The sequence below is a fragment of the Prionailurus viverrinus genome, chromosome E1 (genome assembly GCF_022837055.1).
Source record: "Prionailurus viverrinus isolate Anna chromosome E1, UM_Priviv_1.0, whole genome shotgun sequence".
Classification (NCBI taxonomy): domain Eukaryota; kingdom Metazoa; phylum Chordata; class Mammalia; order Carnivora; family Felidae; genus Prionailurus; species Prionailurus viverrinus.
The window spans coordinates 11201209-11216038 of NC_062574.1; the positions used below are offsets into that span (position 1 = coordinate 11201209).

The following is a 14830-nucleotide window of genomic DNA, read 5'->3' on the forward strand; positions in this document are numbered from 1 at the left end:
TCGGATTCAGAGCCTGAAAGTCACATCAGTGAAACACCAAGTGCAGAATGACTAGATGCTGACCCAACATCAACTATAAAAAGGCATTTTGGAGATGAAAGGAGAAAGCCACCACAGCCCGAGTGTGACAAGAGACTGGATCAGCACCAGTTCCGCGGGGTGCGATGCAGGCACCATGGCTGTCGGTTATGTCTGTTAGACACACACTCAAGTCCTGATGTACAGATATTCATTGAAAATGCTCCAGCAAGATAAAAGCCACTGGGGGGGGGGGGGGGGGGGGCTGAGTGGCTTCGTCAGTTAAGCGGCTGCCTTCAGCTCAGGTCATGATCTTATGCTTCATGGGTTCAAGCCCCACAGTGGGCTTTCTGCTTGGGCTTTCTGCTGTCTGTGCAGAGCAAACTTCAGATCCTCTGTCCCTCTTTTTCTCTGCCCCTCCCCCACTTGTTCTCTCTCTCTCTCTCTCTCTCTCTCTCTCTCAAAAATAAATAAAAATTTATTAAAAGCCACCGTGTGGGGCGGGGACGGTGCAGCAGCAGATGGCTGGCTGTCTTTGTGGGGCGACTGCACTCCTGTTGTTGTGTATGGTTAAAATTCTCCATGATACAAGGTAAAAATCCATCAGTGAATCAGTCAATAAACCAGACCACATTGGTCTGCAGAGGACCGTCCCGGGGCTCCCACCACTCAGGGCCCTCGCCACTGCAGAGTGAGGTGGCCAGCACCCAGCGTCTCCCCAGCCTCCCCATCCTCTGCAGCCACCACGCCCGGGTCATCTCCCCAACACATACCCACCTCAGCCGCTGGCACTGGCTGACCCCCACACTCTCCTCCCCCAGATCTTGGGCTCCCTTCTACCTCTTCAGGTCTCAGAGGCCCGGCTCACTCACCAACCCCTCACAGTTGGAAGTTCCAGGGGGGACCACTTGGGGTGGCCAGGGCACTGTCGCCAGCTCAGTCCAGCGCATAGTGCCTTCCAACCTCCCAGACGGCGCGGTCCCACCCTTCCCTGTTTCCTAGATGGCCGGCTCAGGCCCATCCCCCCAGCCCATCCCCCTGGCCTCACCATCTCGAAGGAACGTGTCAGCGAAGTAGAGGCAGCGAACAACACCCGAGAGGGAGTCGTCGGCAGAACGGGGCTCAATGCGGCGCTGCACGGGGGTCATCTCCACGTCATGGGGGCAGGCCTGCTCGGCCAGCTGCGCATTGGCCTCCTGCAACTGGAGGGGCACAGCCTCCAGAACTCCACCTCCCCAACCCCCTCTGCTCCCATATAGCCTGGTGCCGACATCCCAGCACCTTCCCCGGCTCATCCTGATCAGCAGGGCGGGGGGGGGGGGGGGAAGGGGGTGGATGGGAGGGGGGCCCAGGGGCCGGGGCTACTGAAGGGAACAGACACTTGGCTCTCGGAGCTGAGGCTCCACTGCTGTGCCTGGCCCCAGCAGGCAGAGAGGTGGCATCCGGGCAGCGCAGCCCCGCCTCACCTTGCTGTTGGCATTAGCGGCCCGCTTCTTGCCCGAGACTCGGCTTTTGCGGATGCGCCGGAAAGACTGGCGCAGAGACTTCTTGAGCGACTTCACCCGGGACAGCGGCCCTTCCATGGCCAGGGAGTCGTTGGGGTGCAGGGTGCACCTGGGGGCAGGCAGGTGCCAGCTGTGCCACGGAGCAGACTCCTGGAGCAGCCGCCGCGCTCCTGCCGGCCCCGTGGCTCAGGAAGCCGGAGCCCCTCTGCCCCTCGAACCCAGCAGCCGGGGGCGCTTAAGACTCTGCCAGCGGCACTTTTCATAAGGACAGAGCTGCCAGCGGGGAAGGCGGCTTTAAGGTCGCCCTACCTGCACCATGTCAGATCTCAGACGGGGAAACTGAGGCCCAGACAGGTGTGGGGAGACACCAAAGGTCTCACAGGAGGCTGGGGCCAGGTGCAAGTACAGCCCCCGCTCACCGGGCTCCGGGCCCCCCACACACACACCTGGCCAGCACAGGGCTCTTGCGCTGGTAGTCGAAGAGGCCAAAGCCATGACTGGTACCGAAGGCCACGAGGCTCCACTCGGCATGGAGCGTGACAGCGGTGACAGCAGCTGGTGGCAGGCACTGAACCAGCACTCGGGGCTGGAAGCCAGCGGGCCACGGCAGTGGCCCTGTGCGCGGACTCAGCCGCTCGTGGCCCTTCCACGTGAAGCCCTCTCGGTCCTGGAGGAGGTCCACACTGGCCACGCTGACCGCCTGTTCTGATGGCACATCACTTAGCTCCAGCACCAGCACCTGAAAACACAGCCATGGCAGGGTGGGGGAGGGGTCAGTGTGGAGGACAGGACTACCTGGGCCCCACCTGAGCCTGCAAAGCCACCGTTAGGCCAGTCCCAGTACTGTCTCTCGTTTATCCGCTTAACAAGCACTCACTGAAAGCCTAGTGTATACCAGGGCCTTCACTGAGCACTGGGGAACACAATGGTGACCAAGACCAGCTGGTCCTTGCCTTCCAGGAGCACAATATCCCACCCCTGCAAGTCTCTCTCCCTTTAGCAATGAGCATACATTGAGCACCTTCTGCATACTGCACGAGTGAGAGGGGAACAGCAGTCACCAAGACCCACTGGCCTTTGGAGCAAAGCACCCCCCACTAGCCTGTCTCTCATTTAACGGTAATTACCCACTGAGCCCCATATACCGTGTTGAGTGCTGGGGCACGGCAGCGACCCAGACCTGCTGGTCCCCATTCTCAGTGCTCACCTAACACCCGTGCTCCCGCCCCTGGTGTGGTTCCCTGCGGCCAGAGCTTGGACTCCAGGCCCCCTAGAGGTTCCACCTCCCTGGCTGGCCTCACCCCAGCCAGCCCCACCTGCAGCCCCATTCCCATCTCCGGGCTTTTGCCCACGTGCGTCCCCCACGACTCCACTAGACCCTCTAGGTCAGGCCCACCTCCTCCAGAAAGCCCTCCGAGACCCCAAGCCTGGGGTACCTCCGCCTTACCTGGCCTGCAGTGCCAGCCACCACCATCTGGGCTGTGTACTTGCAGAGTGCCACCTTCTGCACGCCGAGCCGAGGATCGTCGCTGTAGGGGTCAAAGCAGCCCACCTGCGGGGCGGGATGGAGCGATGACATGGGGCAGAGCTGGGACCCGGCTCCCCAGGGCCCGGGGCAGGGCCTACCTTGCGAAAGGGCGGCCAGTCGTCCTCAGCGGCCTGGGCCAGGCTGTCAGCGTGCTCGCAGTCTGTCTGGAAGAGGCCAGCTGTGCTGAGCTTGTAGAGCGGCCGCAAGGCCACACCAGATGCATCCCAGAAGCGCACGGTGCCGTCCTCGTGGCTGTAGGGAAGGCAACATTAGGCCCACCCCGGGTCCCCATGCACCACCCCCATCCTGCTCATCCAGTGACCACACGCTGACCACCTACTACATATGCCAAGCACTGACCAGACTCCCACTGCACACAGCAAACAGGAGGCATCTACTGTATAGAGCAAACACATCTTGAGTGCCTACAGTATGCCAGACCACATGCACCGGGGCCCCTCAAACAGGGTGAGAAGGTATGGAAATAATCACCAGTGTGACGAGCAGGAGATGACAGAGGAGATAATGCAGGGAACAGAGGACTACGGGCGCATCCAGAAAAAGCAATCGGGAGTTAGCCACAGAGCAGAAGGATCATGAGGCATGAGGCAGCCATGTAGGCAGAGCAGCAGGAAGCCTGGGGAGGCTGGGAGGAAGCAGGGAGGGGAAGCGGGGGGCAGGAACAGACAAATCTGGGGTGCAGCCTCAGGACACAGCTGCAGAGCCCACGTCAGGGACCTTTGGGCGGTGGTGGGAGCCCAGAGCCAGGGCGAGAAAAGGTGTGTGAGTCTCTGGGGCTGGTTGGGATACCTCCAAAAGCTCTGAAAGCCATGATTAGGAGCTCTCAGGCAGGATAGGGGACACTGGAGTCAGAGGCCTGAGGGTCCCAGCACAGGCAGGGGCAGGGCAGGAAGTTGGGGCCTGAGTCACTGGGCACGTCAGCGCCCGCCAGGCCCAGACTGGGCTCTCTAGCACCTGCCCTGGGCAGATGAGCGTGGGCCAGCCCAGATTTTCCGGTCCCAGGGCAGGCCGGGTGGGTGGAGCTCAATTCTAGACCAAAAGGCAGGGCAGGGCGGGGCCTTTAACCAGGGCCTAGGGAGGCTTCATCCCAATCCACCCTGCAGGAGAGGGGAATGGCCTGGTCCCACCAGGGCTGGGGCCTGAGTCACCAGGCAGGTCAGTACCCACCATCCCAGGATGGGCTCTCCTGCACCTGCATGGGCCGCACCACGCTCCATTTGCCCAAATACACACGTGTACACACACACATACGCACACGCACACGTCACACCTGTGCTTGGCCATGGAACACATGAGTCTGCCTACCCAGTCAGCAGTAGCCCCCGCTGTGATGGCTCCTGGGCCAGGTTCCGGCCCCCGGTGATGGGCCAGCTCTGGGAGAGGGAGGCAGAGATGTGGAAGCGGAAGGTCAGGACAAACACCTTCTCTCCTCACCTTCAGCATGGCACCCGGGGCCCAAGCTGCCTGAATTCCCCGTGTACACCTGCTACATCCCCACCTCCGGGCCTATGCCTGCAACACCCTCCCTCCCCATGTCCCCACCCCTGCAGGAGGCCCTGGGCACACACCGAGGCGCTGGAGGCAGGCTGGGGGCTCTGCTGCTCGCCGGCGCTCACAATGCGGGCCCACAGCTTGGCGGGGACGTTGGCGACATGTGCCGAGCAGGTGATAGCAGATGAGTGCAGCGGGGCCAGGTAGGGGGCAGGCACAGCAGGCCAGCCAGGCGTTTGCAGGTCGAGCACCACCAGCTCCTCTTCGAGCAACACAGCCAGGGCCTGGGGCTCGTCGAACTCTGCGGGGCGAGGGCTGGGTGAGCAGAGCCACGGGGGGGGGGGGGGGGGGCACAGGGCATGGGGTGGGGAGGGCAGGGCACACACCATCCTCGGGCCGTGTGCTGTGCACCGTGAAGAAGTCGATGATGCGGGAGGTGAAGTCCAGCGTCACCAGAGTCTCAGCCCGGAGCACACTCACACAGTGGCGGTCACCGTAGCTGGCGCGGGGCATGCCTCCACTAAAGATGATGAAGTGGTCCCTGCACGGCAGGCGGGGAGCCACGTGAGCCACCCAGACCCCAAGTGCACACTGCCCAACCCAGGACAGGACATCCCTGTGCCCCAGAGCCCACCCTCCTCCCCCCTGCAGACACAGCCCCCAACCCACATCTGAGAACCAGCTCCCCACCTACCCAGATGCACAGTTTCGCCACAGAATCTTGTTAATGGCTTTGCAGGGGAAGGGGCCTGGAGGGGTGGGACAGTGTCGGGCTCATTCGCTCACAGGGACCAGAAGGGGCCCAGGTCACATTTCTCCAAGCTTCTCCCGTTCCTGCTCTGCCTCCATCATCCTGGCCTCACAGCTGCTTCCTGACCCCGAGGGGAAGGCCCACTGCCCAACCGTGCCCCCCAGCAACCTCACCTTCGAGGACGTGGCTCAGCATGGCATCTCACACAAGGCCTCCTGGGTACCCCCACCAAGGCCGGGCAGCCCCAAGTGCCTGAGCTCGGGGTCCCCGGTCAACCCCACGCTCAGGTGGCAGGGCTGCCCTCAGCCTCCCCGGCACTCACCGTAGGGCGTGGTGGCTACCGTGGGCTGTGTCACGGGGGAGCCGCCGGCACCCGCAGACCAGACAGCGTAGCTGCCGTCACTGTGCGAGCTGACCAGCGTGTTGCCGCTGCGCTCCCAGCACAGGCTCTCCAGCTGCTGCAGGGGGGCCGGGGGGGGGGGCAGCGTGAGCAGGGCCCTAAGCAGAGGGCCCCGGCTGCAGGAACCGGCCTCCCTCACACACCTGGTTCCCCAGGAAGACACGGTCCGCGCACTGCGCCGCCCTGTTCCAGATGACCAGCAGGCCCCGGCTGTAGCCGATGAGGATCTTGGTGGGGTCCCGCAGGTGTCCTTGGAGTGACTCCACGGGGCCCAGCGCCTTCCCACACCGGTAGTCATCTGGCACGCTGCAGAGGGGCGCAGGTGAGCCGGCAGGAGCACCACCCGGGCATGGAGAGGCTGCTGGGAGGTCCGCCTGCCTCTTACCTTCGAAGAACGTCGTCCGGGGCAAGAGTCTGCCCCTCGAGCAGCGTCAAGGTGGGCACGTCCAGGAAGAAGACGCTGCCGCCCTCGGTGCCCAGGGCCGCCAGGTCACCGGCTGCCAACAGCAAGACCACCGTGACACGGGCGAGGCTGAGCGGGCCACTGCAAGGGATGAAGGGAGTGGGTGAGGGCGCAAGCCCGTCCGCCCGCTGAGGAGTGGTGTGGAGGGGGCTGGGCTGCTACTGGCAGCTCATTATGGACCCTCTGCGCTCATAGAGGCCGGATCATCGAGTGGGCTGGCTGGCGCACTGGGAAGGCGAAGGTGGTGGCTGCGGGCATCACAATTAGCTCACTCAATTATTCATCAGGATGTTGGGAAGGAGAGGGATAAAAATAGGCTCCTCAGGTCTTGGAGACGGGCTCCCGACCCCTCCCCCTCACTAGGAAGGAAGGTAGGAACCAGGCCAGTGCCTGGGCCAGGACCAAGGGCTCTAGGACACACACAACCCTCCTGAGCCTCACCCAGGAACCCTGTCGCCAGCCTCAAGATGTCTCCCTGACTCTGCAGGAGGGCCCCAGATTGGACCTGGCCTGCAGAGGATGGGAGACCCCAGAAGTCCACCCCCATGTGAGGGTGTCACCCAGCCCCCAGAAGGAGTAGGACAACTCTGTTTCAGCAGAGCCAGACCGAGAGGCCCCTTACCCTCTCACTGGGGGTCTAGGCCCACTCCACTGACCCCTGGAGCATCCTGCTGGCACCTCATACAGCCTGGGACAATGCTCCTTGCCCCCCAGCTGCCCTTTCACCCATGTACATTATCACCCATCGCCCCCTCCAAACTGTTAAAGGCCCCAGCGGTCCCCAGAGCATGGATACTACCTGCTCACCTCAGACTTGGCCAGAGCCCCCTATTTCACACCTGCAAAATCCACAGGGCACATCTCTCCGGGCCCCGGGCCCAGCCCCAGGTACCCTGCCACCCCGTATCCTAGCTTGAGGGAGGCTTCCAACCCCCACAGCACCTTTGCAAGGCTGGCTTCCACAACCTCCCCCGGGCTCCCCCTCCCACCCCCTGCGCCCAGCAGCTGGTTCCCAGCCAAGTCCTCCGGTACCTGGCACAGTCAAAGCCCGGCCGACTGGGTGGCTGGAAGCTGAGTGCTTCCTCCAGGTGGGCACAGCCATTGTGGTGGACGATCTCCCAGAGATGCAGGCTGCTGTCGTCCAACAGGGTCAGGAGGCGGCCCTGGTGGATGAGCAGAGACCAAGACCGGGCTGGCCTGGGATGGGGAGGGCATGGGGGCCACGGGAGCCAGTGAGGGTGGAGGCTCACCTGGCCAGGCAGGAAGTGCATCTGGGTAACGGTGGCCGTGTCTCGGTGTAGGCCGGTAAACTCCACGCCAGGTGCACCGTAGCTGAGAGCACAGGTCAAGGGCAGAAGCAGATACGGGAGATCCTCCTTTCTGAGAACGATTCCAACGGGCCCCAACCAGGCCTGCCTATCCAGAAGCCCTCCAAGGTCCAGATGGGACCCCTCCCTGAAGAAGCACTGTCCTATCCCCCCAAGATATCCCCAGGCTCAGCGTGCAGGCTCCACTCTGCTCCTGCAAGTCAGTTACTTCCTCATCCGTAAAAGGGGCTAGTGAGTCCCACTCCCACCTTGTAGGGCTGATGCAGGGCAAGTGAGAATAAAGACATACCCAACACAATTGGCCCAGGCCCGGCAAGCAGCCAGGGTTCTGCCCTGTGTTAGCCGTGTGCGTATGTCTGTGTACATAAGAGCTGGGCCCCCCAGGTTCGGATCATACAGGCAGAGACGCCAGGCCAAGCCTGGGCACGGAAGTCTGGAGCAGAGGAGAGTCCAGGCTGCCTCTTCCCACAGCTCCAGGCCAACCTCCGGCTATGGGCAAAGAAACCAACCTCCCTCTGGGGCACGCAGCCAGCAGCCCCCACTGTGACCAGGGAGAGGCCTCAGCCTGCCCATTTCACAGACAATCCGCAGAGGCTTAGACTGGGTGACCCACTTCAAGTGTCTGGTGTCAGTGCCAGAGTCACAGCAACACCAGTCGGGCAGGGCCGAGGGGGCCCCAGGAGGGAGGGTTAGGGAGGGGTCAGCGTTGCCCAGCAACAACGCAGGAGCCGGTTGCTTTGGAGCTAGAGTTGGGATTCCCTGCAGGAGCCAGGAGAACACAGAAGAGGGGACAAAAGAGAGGGCAGGAGCGCTGGGCGGGAACCAGGGTTGCCAAGGAGACGGGCCACCCTTGAGGGGGAGGGGTGGCTTCTGTGGCCAGCCTCAGTTTCCCGACCCAGGGCTGGGAGCTAGGGTAGACTGGGGGAAGGACTGAGGGGAGAGAGGATGGCCCCAGCTTCCTCCGGGGATGTCTCCTCGCCAGTACATCAGGTTCTTTGTGAGCGGGAGGAGCCTGTGCGTGAGACCACGGAGCGGAGCGACAGCTCAAGTGGCCAACAGAGTCGCGTGGAGCAGGGCACTGAGAAGAAGAAAGGGCTTCGGGACCACAATATACCTGTGAGGCAGGCCAGCACCACAAGGAGTGGAAGCTGGCCAGGAAGTGCATGCCCCCTCCAGGGCAGGTGGGGACTTGGGGGCACGGAGTCCAGGCACTGCCCCCTCCCCACCCCCTTCCCTGCCCCACCAGTGCCTCAGGGGCCCACGGGAGAGGAGGGGCATCCTGGCCCAGCCACACTCCCTGGAGAAGGCAAACTCACAGACCACAGGCCCAGACGCCCACCCCTGTGTGGCCACCCAGCCCTGGGGTGGGAAGACCCCCATCCCCACCCTGCCTCCTTCCAGGCACTGACTCATCTTCTGCCAACCAGTGTCCCCAACGAGGGTACTGAGAGCCAGAGGGTCCCAAGAGGAAGGGTGAGGGTGGGCACCCCTCACCGAGCCGCCTCCAGCCAGACCCCACACCTCTGTCTCCCCACCCAAGGGGCTTCCCCGAGGGCAGTGGGGGTGGGGTTCTCCATGGCAGGCAAGGAGCATTCAGCTGCCTGCTTGCCCCCACCCCACCCCCACCCTGCGCTTGCAGGAAAATGCCCGCTTTGTGCGGCTCACACGGCCCATTGTGCAGCCGCCAGCATCCAGGTGGGGGCCGCGCCGCGCTCACCATGCTGAGCCTGGCACTGCCCCCAGCCCCTCAGCCGAACACACGTGTCTTCACATTGGCATACGTGTGTGCCCAGTCACCAGGGCAAGGCCCACTGTGTAACCCTGGCCCACTCAACACCTTTGCTGGGTACCGTGCGTGGTTAGCCTCCTGGCCTGGTGTCCCCAGTCAATTAATTGCTGGAACGACGCTAGGGTCGCCTAGGTAACTGGCTGGCTGAAATGCAGCGATGGACAGCTGTGACCACTGCAAGCAGACCCCATCCCCACCCCCCCCAACCATCTCCGCAAGGAAGAGTCTCAGGGCAGAAGCCACACCACCAACCTCCGCCAGGATCGAGGCGCCTACTGCGGCCTCTCAGGCCAGCCCCCCTGCCCCCCCCACCCGGCCCAAGGAGCCCACATACAGGGAGCTGCAATCAGGAGCTTCCGAAGGGCCCTGAAGGCCTCAGTTCCCAAAGGATACATCTTGACGGCCCCAGACCTGGTGCCGATGGCCATGATGCGAAGCTCCGGGTCAAAGGCCAGGGCGCTGGGCTGGTTGGGGAAGCCATGCTCCACAGTCTGCGGGGGAGGGGAGGGCAGTGGCATTGGCACAGGCACAGGCACGGCCGCCCCTGGCCCACCTGAGTCCCACCCCAAGGCAGCCTCCAGACTATGGCAGCTGCAGAGCAGGACTGGAGCTGGTCTGTCTGAGCTCTGTGCCTCAGTGTCCTCAACTCTGAAACAGGTGTTCGCGTGTCCCGTCCACACCGCAGAGGCCCTCCCCCTGCCAAGCCCCTGTCTTTCTCAATACCCGTGTCCGGCCCGCTGTGTGCAGGGCTCTGGCAACAGAGAGAAACAGGACCAACGGGGTGCAGGCACAAAAGTCAACCCTACCTGTGCCCCAGAGCACGGTTCTGCATCCCACTTTTAGCGGTGAGCCGCCATGCTGTCCGTAGTCTCATATGATGTCCCTGGCACTCCCCACAGGCCCCACATGGAGATCGGAGGGCAACACCCAAGATCAGCTAGGTGGAGGCTCTTGACCCTCCCCCTCCCCCAGGGCCACTCCTCTTGGCAGGGCCAGTCCCCCGCCCCCGCACAGACCCCCGCCCACCAGGTTCTCGATCCTTCCTTCCACCCACTCGTGCTTTCCTCGGTTTTCCCACATCCACCAAGGAGCTCCTACTCATCCCCAGAGGCCCGGCTGGAGGGGCCCCCACCCACTGTCCTCAACACCAATGTGGGACACCGCATGTGGGTCCAGGTATCTCCTGACCACTGCCTCAGCAAGACACACATTTCAGAAGAAACCCTGGTCCCCAGGCCTGTAGCCCCGGCCTCCACCAATCCAGACAGGGACTGAGCCCTTTATGCAGCCTGCATGGGCTCAGGCTAGTCACAGTACTCCCCAAGCCTCAGTTTCCCATCTGGGCACGAGGGGCAGTGCGCCCAACCTGAGGACAGAACAGTCCGTTTAGCTGGGGGGTAGAGGGGAGTGCTTCCCTTCCCTTCCCGCCCCCACGCTAGCATCACCACACATTTGCTAGATCTGACCATCTGACCGTGTCTAGCCAGTCCCCACCCTCTGCTCAGGACCCTCTCCAAGCTCCCACCTCACCACCTGGCCCCTCCCTGTCCTCTTCTTCCCACTCTCCCCCAGCTCACTTGACTCCAGGCCCAATGGCTTTCTGCTCTCCTCCAATTTACTAGGCAGACTCCTGCCTCAGGACCTTTGCATCTACTGTCCCTCTGCCTGGAACGTGCTTCACCCAGCACTGCCCAAAGAGGGGTCCTTCCCACCATTCAGGTCTCAGATCGGGAGTCAACTCCTCAGAGCCCTCCCTAAGCCACCCTGCTCTAGCAGCCTCCCTGTCCCCACACTCCACACCCTCAGCCTACTTTATCTACAGCACTGGCTGTTATCCAAGCTACTGCACGGTTTACTCTTCTGCTTCGGCTTTTCACTGTCTCCCCCACAAGTACATGAGCATCCTGCGTGAAGAGGCACTTGTCCCTTCTGGTCACTGTGGTGTCCCCCATACCTAGAAGGGGGCCCTGCACATAGTAGGAGCTCAGTATCTGTTAAACTGACGTAGAGTGGACATCCCACAGGCACCTTGTGGGCAGGGCGGGGATTTGGAGGTGAGACTGAGTCCAAAGTCCAGGCTTGCTTCTGACTCCCCTGCCATCGCTTGGGAATGTGGGACCTATTTATTCTCTAGTGATCACCTACCACCTCCTCTTGTGACCAAGCCCCTTGCCCCAAGCCACACCCCTCCCGCCAATGCTGCCCACTCAGAATGGGGCCTCACTCTCCTTAGCAGGGAGCCCTCGGCTTCTACCAACCCAGGGCCAGCCAAGCGGAGCCAAGCCTCTCCACCACCTCTCCTCTTCACACCCCGACTCAATGGCTAAGGAAGTGACACCTTAACACATGCCTGTCGCCACCATCATTCTCTCGCCTCCCAGGGCTTCGCCCTCATAGCCACCCAGCATAGGAAGGGGGCCATCCGGGAGACCCTGGGCACCAGCCTCCCCTCTGGGCCCCTCAGGCCCCTGGCAAGTGCTCAGCTGCCAAGTCTGAAGGTCCTGGCAGCTTCCCCATCACCAGGAAACCTTGCCTGCCCTGAGAGACATTCCCACCTCAGCCACTGCAGGTCCAGTCACCCCAGAGCGTTCTCCTGGACGAGAGTGTCCTTGAGTCTGGCCCAGGACCACAGCAGTCCCTCCAAAAATCCCTGCCCCTCAAGGCTAAAGTCAAATCCTGTCGACAAGGGGACACAAGGACAAAGTGCCCCAACTCGCTCTGTGACTTTGACAAGTCAGACGTCACCCTTCTCTGAACCTCGATTTTCTCACCTGTGTGACGGGGATAACAACTCTAATCCCCAAGAGCAGTGAAGGGCTGTGCATCAGAGGTTTGGAGTAAAACTGAGGCCAGAAGCAACACCCCAGGAGAAGTTAACAAGGCAAAGGTTGGGGTCTGGATCTACCACACATCAGAGCAAGGGTGGGAGGAGGTGGGGGCTGCAGGCAGCCCCTTTCCCATGGCCCCTCTTGCCCTACCTGGGAAAAGAAAGGAAGGAGCAACCTTCCACCCCCTCACCTCCACCTTGGCTCAAAGGCAGGTCAGCTGGCCCATGTGATACAGGGAGCCAGAGCCCACAACCAGGTGGCTCCATTTCACAGCAAAGGAAACTGAGGCCCCACACACTGAAGGGTAGTTGAGTACAAAGCCAGGCATCTTCCTTGGAGCCCCCAGCAGCACAGGGCAGGTCAGAGCCCCACAAGGCAGAGCCTAGGGCCTTGGGGGAAGGAAGGAGAGGAACATGGAAGGGATTTCCCAGCCCCACCCCCCAACATCTGCCTCTCCTCCTCACCCCTCCCCACTGGCCTGGGTGCAAAAGAAAAACAAACTGGGGCCCTGGGCTGCCCTCAGGGCTGAGCAGGGGCTCCGAGAGCCCCCAAAGGAAGAGAAATAAAGAAACAGAGAGTGAGAGTCGGAGTGAGAGTTCTAGAGACCGCACAGGGACATATGCAGGCAGAGACACACGCAAGAAAAGACCAGCAAAGACTCACAGATGCAGAGACAGAGAGATGAAGGGAGACAGAGAAGAGGTACCCAGAGATACACAGGGACAGAGGTAGAGACACCCCCCACTCCCCGGACACACAGGCATAGGCTGAGGATAGGGAGGTGATCACAGGCAGAGACAGGGACAGAGACCCAGAGACAGGCAAAGAGTCGTACAGAGACAGAGACACACAGACCCAGGTAGACAGAGACCTGCAGAGCCAGGGCCAGTGAGGCCCACAGAGACCCGGACAAGCTGACTCGGAAAGTCAGCGAGAGACCCAGACCCACCCAGAGTCCGAGAGTGGAGCAGGGAAAGAGGCGAGAAGCGGGGCCCGAAGAGGGGCGCGCGTCCCGGCCCCCGCGCCCCGCCCCAGCTGGCGCCCCCTCCCCCCGAGCCCGACGTGGCTCCGGCCCCCGGGCCCCCGGCTTGGGCCCCCGGCCCGCCCCCTCCTGCCCAGCCCGAACCGCCGCCACCGCCGCCGCACCTTGTTGAAGGCGAAGAGCTCCTGCTTGAGCTTCTCGCGCTGCGGGTCGGCGCCCTGCCGCCGGAACCGAAACTTCATCATCTTGCGTCCGGCTGCCGGCGCCGCGCCCGCCGCCGCCGCCGCCGCCCGCAGGATGCGCCGCGCGGCCCCGCCGGTCCTGAGGCGCGGGCGGGGCGCCAGGCGGCCCGGGCGCGGGCGCGCGGGGCGGGGCCTGCACGGAGGCGGGCGCAGAGCGCAACCGATGTGCTGCCCGACCAATAGGTGTGCCCATACGCCGCCCGCCCCGCCCCTGCGGGCCAGACAATGGGGGAAGACTGGGCCCCCGGGTTCGGCAGGGCTCGCGAAGGTACTCTCGCCGAGCATGCGCTGCGGTGTGGGGCCTGCCGGGACTTGTAGTCCTTGAGCCAGGCCTCCTGCGTGGGCGGCTGGGGACGAGCTTTGGAGGGGGCCGGCTAGTGTTCCCGAACTTGGAGGAGGCGTTTTCCTTCCTCCAGCGAGGAGCGACGTGCTTACTCGGGTAATGAGGCAGACCCGTCCCGAAAGCCAGGAGAGTTCTGACTGGGGCAATTCCCTGACCCCCTCAGCCTCAGTTTCCCCATCTACACTATGGTCTAGTGATTGCCAAGTTATATTTACAGTTTCACGGGACACCGCTTTGTACCCCAGTGGGCCAGAACACCTCCCCCGCCATGCTTTTACCCTGGCTGGGTGGTCAGTCAGGAATGCCCTCTTCAGCGCCTAGCCCCTGGGGAACTCCTACACATCCTTCAGCGTCCAAACTCCAAGGTTACGTGTGGCAGCACCGGATCCTTAGGAGGGCCATCAGGTAAAGACAGGGGCAGGTAAGTAAGAGGCCCTTCCTCAGGAAGTGACATTTGGGACGATCCTGAGATTGGATTTGGGCTGTTCCGAGATGGGGGAAGGGCCTCCCCTGCACAGGGAACAGTGTATAAACAAAGCTGCACCCCGCCTCCACTCTCAGAGGGACAATCGGCCTGTCCCCACCCACCTCCCAGGCTGCCTTTTCTCATCTGGACGATGGCCTCAAGGCTGAACCTTTCCTTCCAAGGCTGAGGATCATAGGCTGCCCGGGGCTCAGGGCTGGGCAGAACGGAGGAGTTCCCAGAAGCCCCGGCGGGGCAGGTGGACCCGGCCCCAACCCCAGCAGCCTGACTTTTGACCCTGAGGTAGCTGCCAAGCAACAGGGGCCTGGCCATCTCCCCCAGCACGCTCTGCTCCGCTCCCCTCCCGCCCACGCCCTTGGGGCTGCATCTGGAAGAGGAGCTGGTGGGGGAGCAGCGAGGTGATCAGAACAACAAATCTTAGGAGCACCTACTCTGGTAGGCACTATTCCCAAGCCTTTCCTAGTTTCAAATGACTTCATACTCTCAACTTACGGGTGAGGGCGGAGGAAGCTGTATTCCCCACTTTACAGTTGAGGAAGCTAAGATAGATGGGCAAAGGCCAGGGGAGAGCTTTGACCCGAGCTGTGGGGAGAGCTTTGACCTGAGCTGTGGGCAGAGCTGGCTGGACAGAAGGGTCAGATCCCTCCCACCACTGCC

General features: G+C 62.5%; 1 protein-coding gene across 2 annotated transcripts in view; it reads right to left on the reverse strand.

Annotated features, from left to right (window-relative positions):
* The window catches only part of LLGL1 (LLGL scribble cell polarity complex component 1), a 17920-nt gene extending 4492 nt beyond the window's left edge, over positions 1-13428 (reverse strand). Inside the window, exons 1-16 of one of the 2 annotated variants that reach the window (XM_047832616.1) lie at positions 13269-13428; positions 9688-9785; positions 7428-7509; positions 7210-7340; positions 6100-6258; positions 5858-6020; positions 5637-5772; positions 5258-5312; positions 4950-5104; positions 4641-4864; positions 4378-4445; positions 3150-3303; positions 2971-3075; positions 1970-2262; positions 1485-1632; positions 1067-1220 (exon numbers count right to left, since the gene is read on the reverse strand). In XM_047832616.1, the coding sequence (XP_047688572.1) occupies positions 1067-1220; positions 1485-1632; positions 1970-2262; positions 2971-3075; positions 3150-3303; positions 4378-4445; positions 4641-4864; positions 4950-5104; positions 5258-5312; positions 5637-5772; positions 5858-6020; positions 6100-6258; positions 7210-7340; positions 7428-7509; positions 9688-9785; positions 13269-13349 (2206 nt within the window). In that variant the 5' untranslated portion in view covers positions 13350-13428. Of the gene's footprint in view, positions 1-1066; positions 1221-1484; positions 1633-1969; positions 2263-2970; positions 3076-3149; positions 3304-4377; positions 4446-4640; positions 4865-4949; positions 5105-5257; positions 5313-5636; positions 5773-5857; positions 6021-6099; positions 6259-7209; positions 7341-7427; positions 7510-9687; positions 9786-10100; positions 10231-13268 lie in introns of those variants that run through there. The other variant, XM_047832617.1, reaches the window with a different exon arrangement.
* Positions 13429-14830: the final 1402 nt, after the last annotated feature.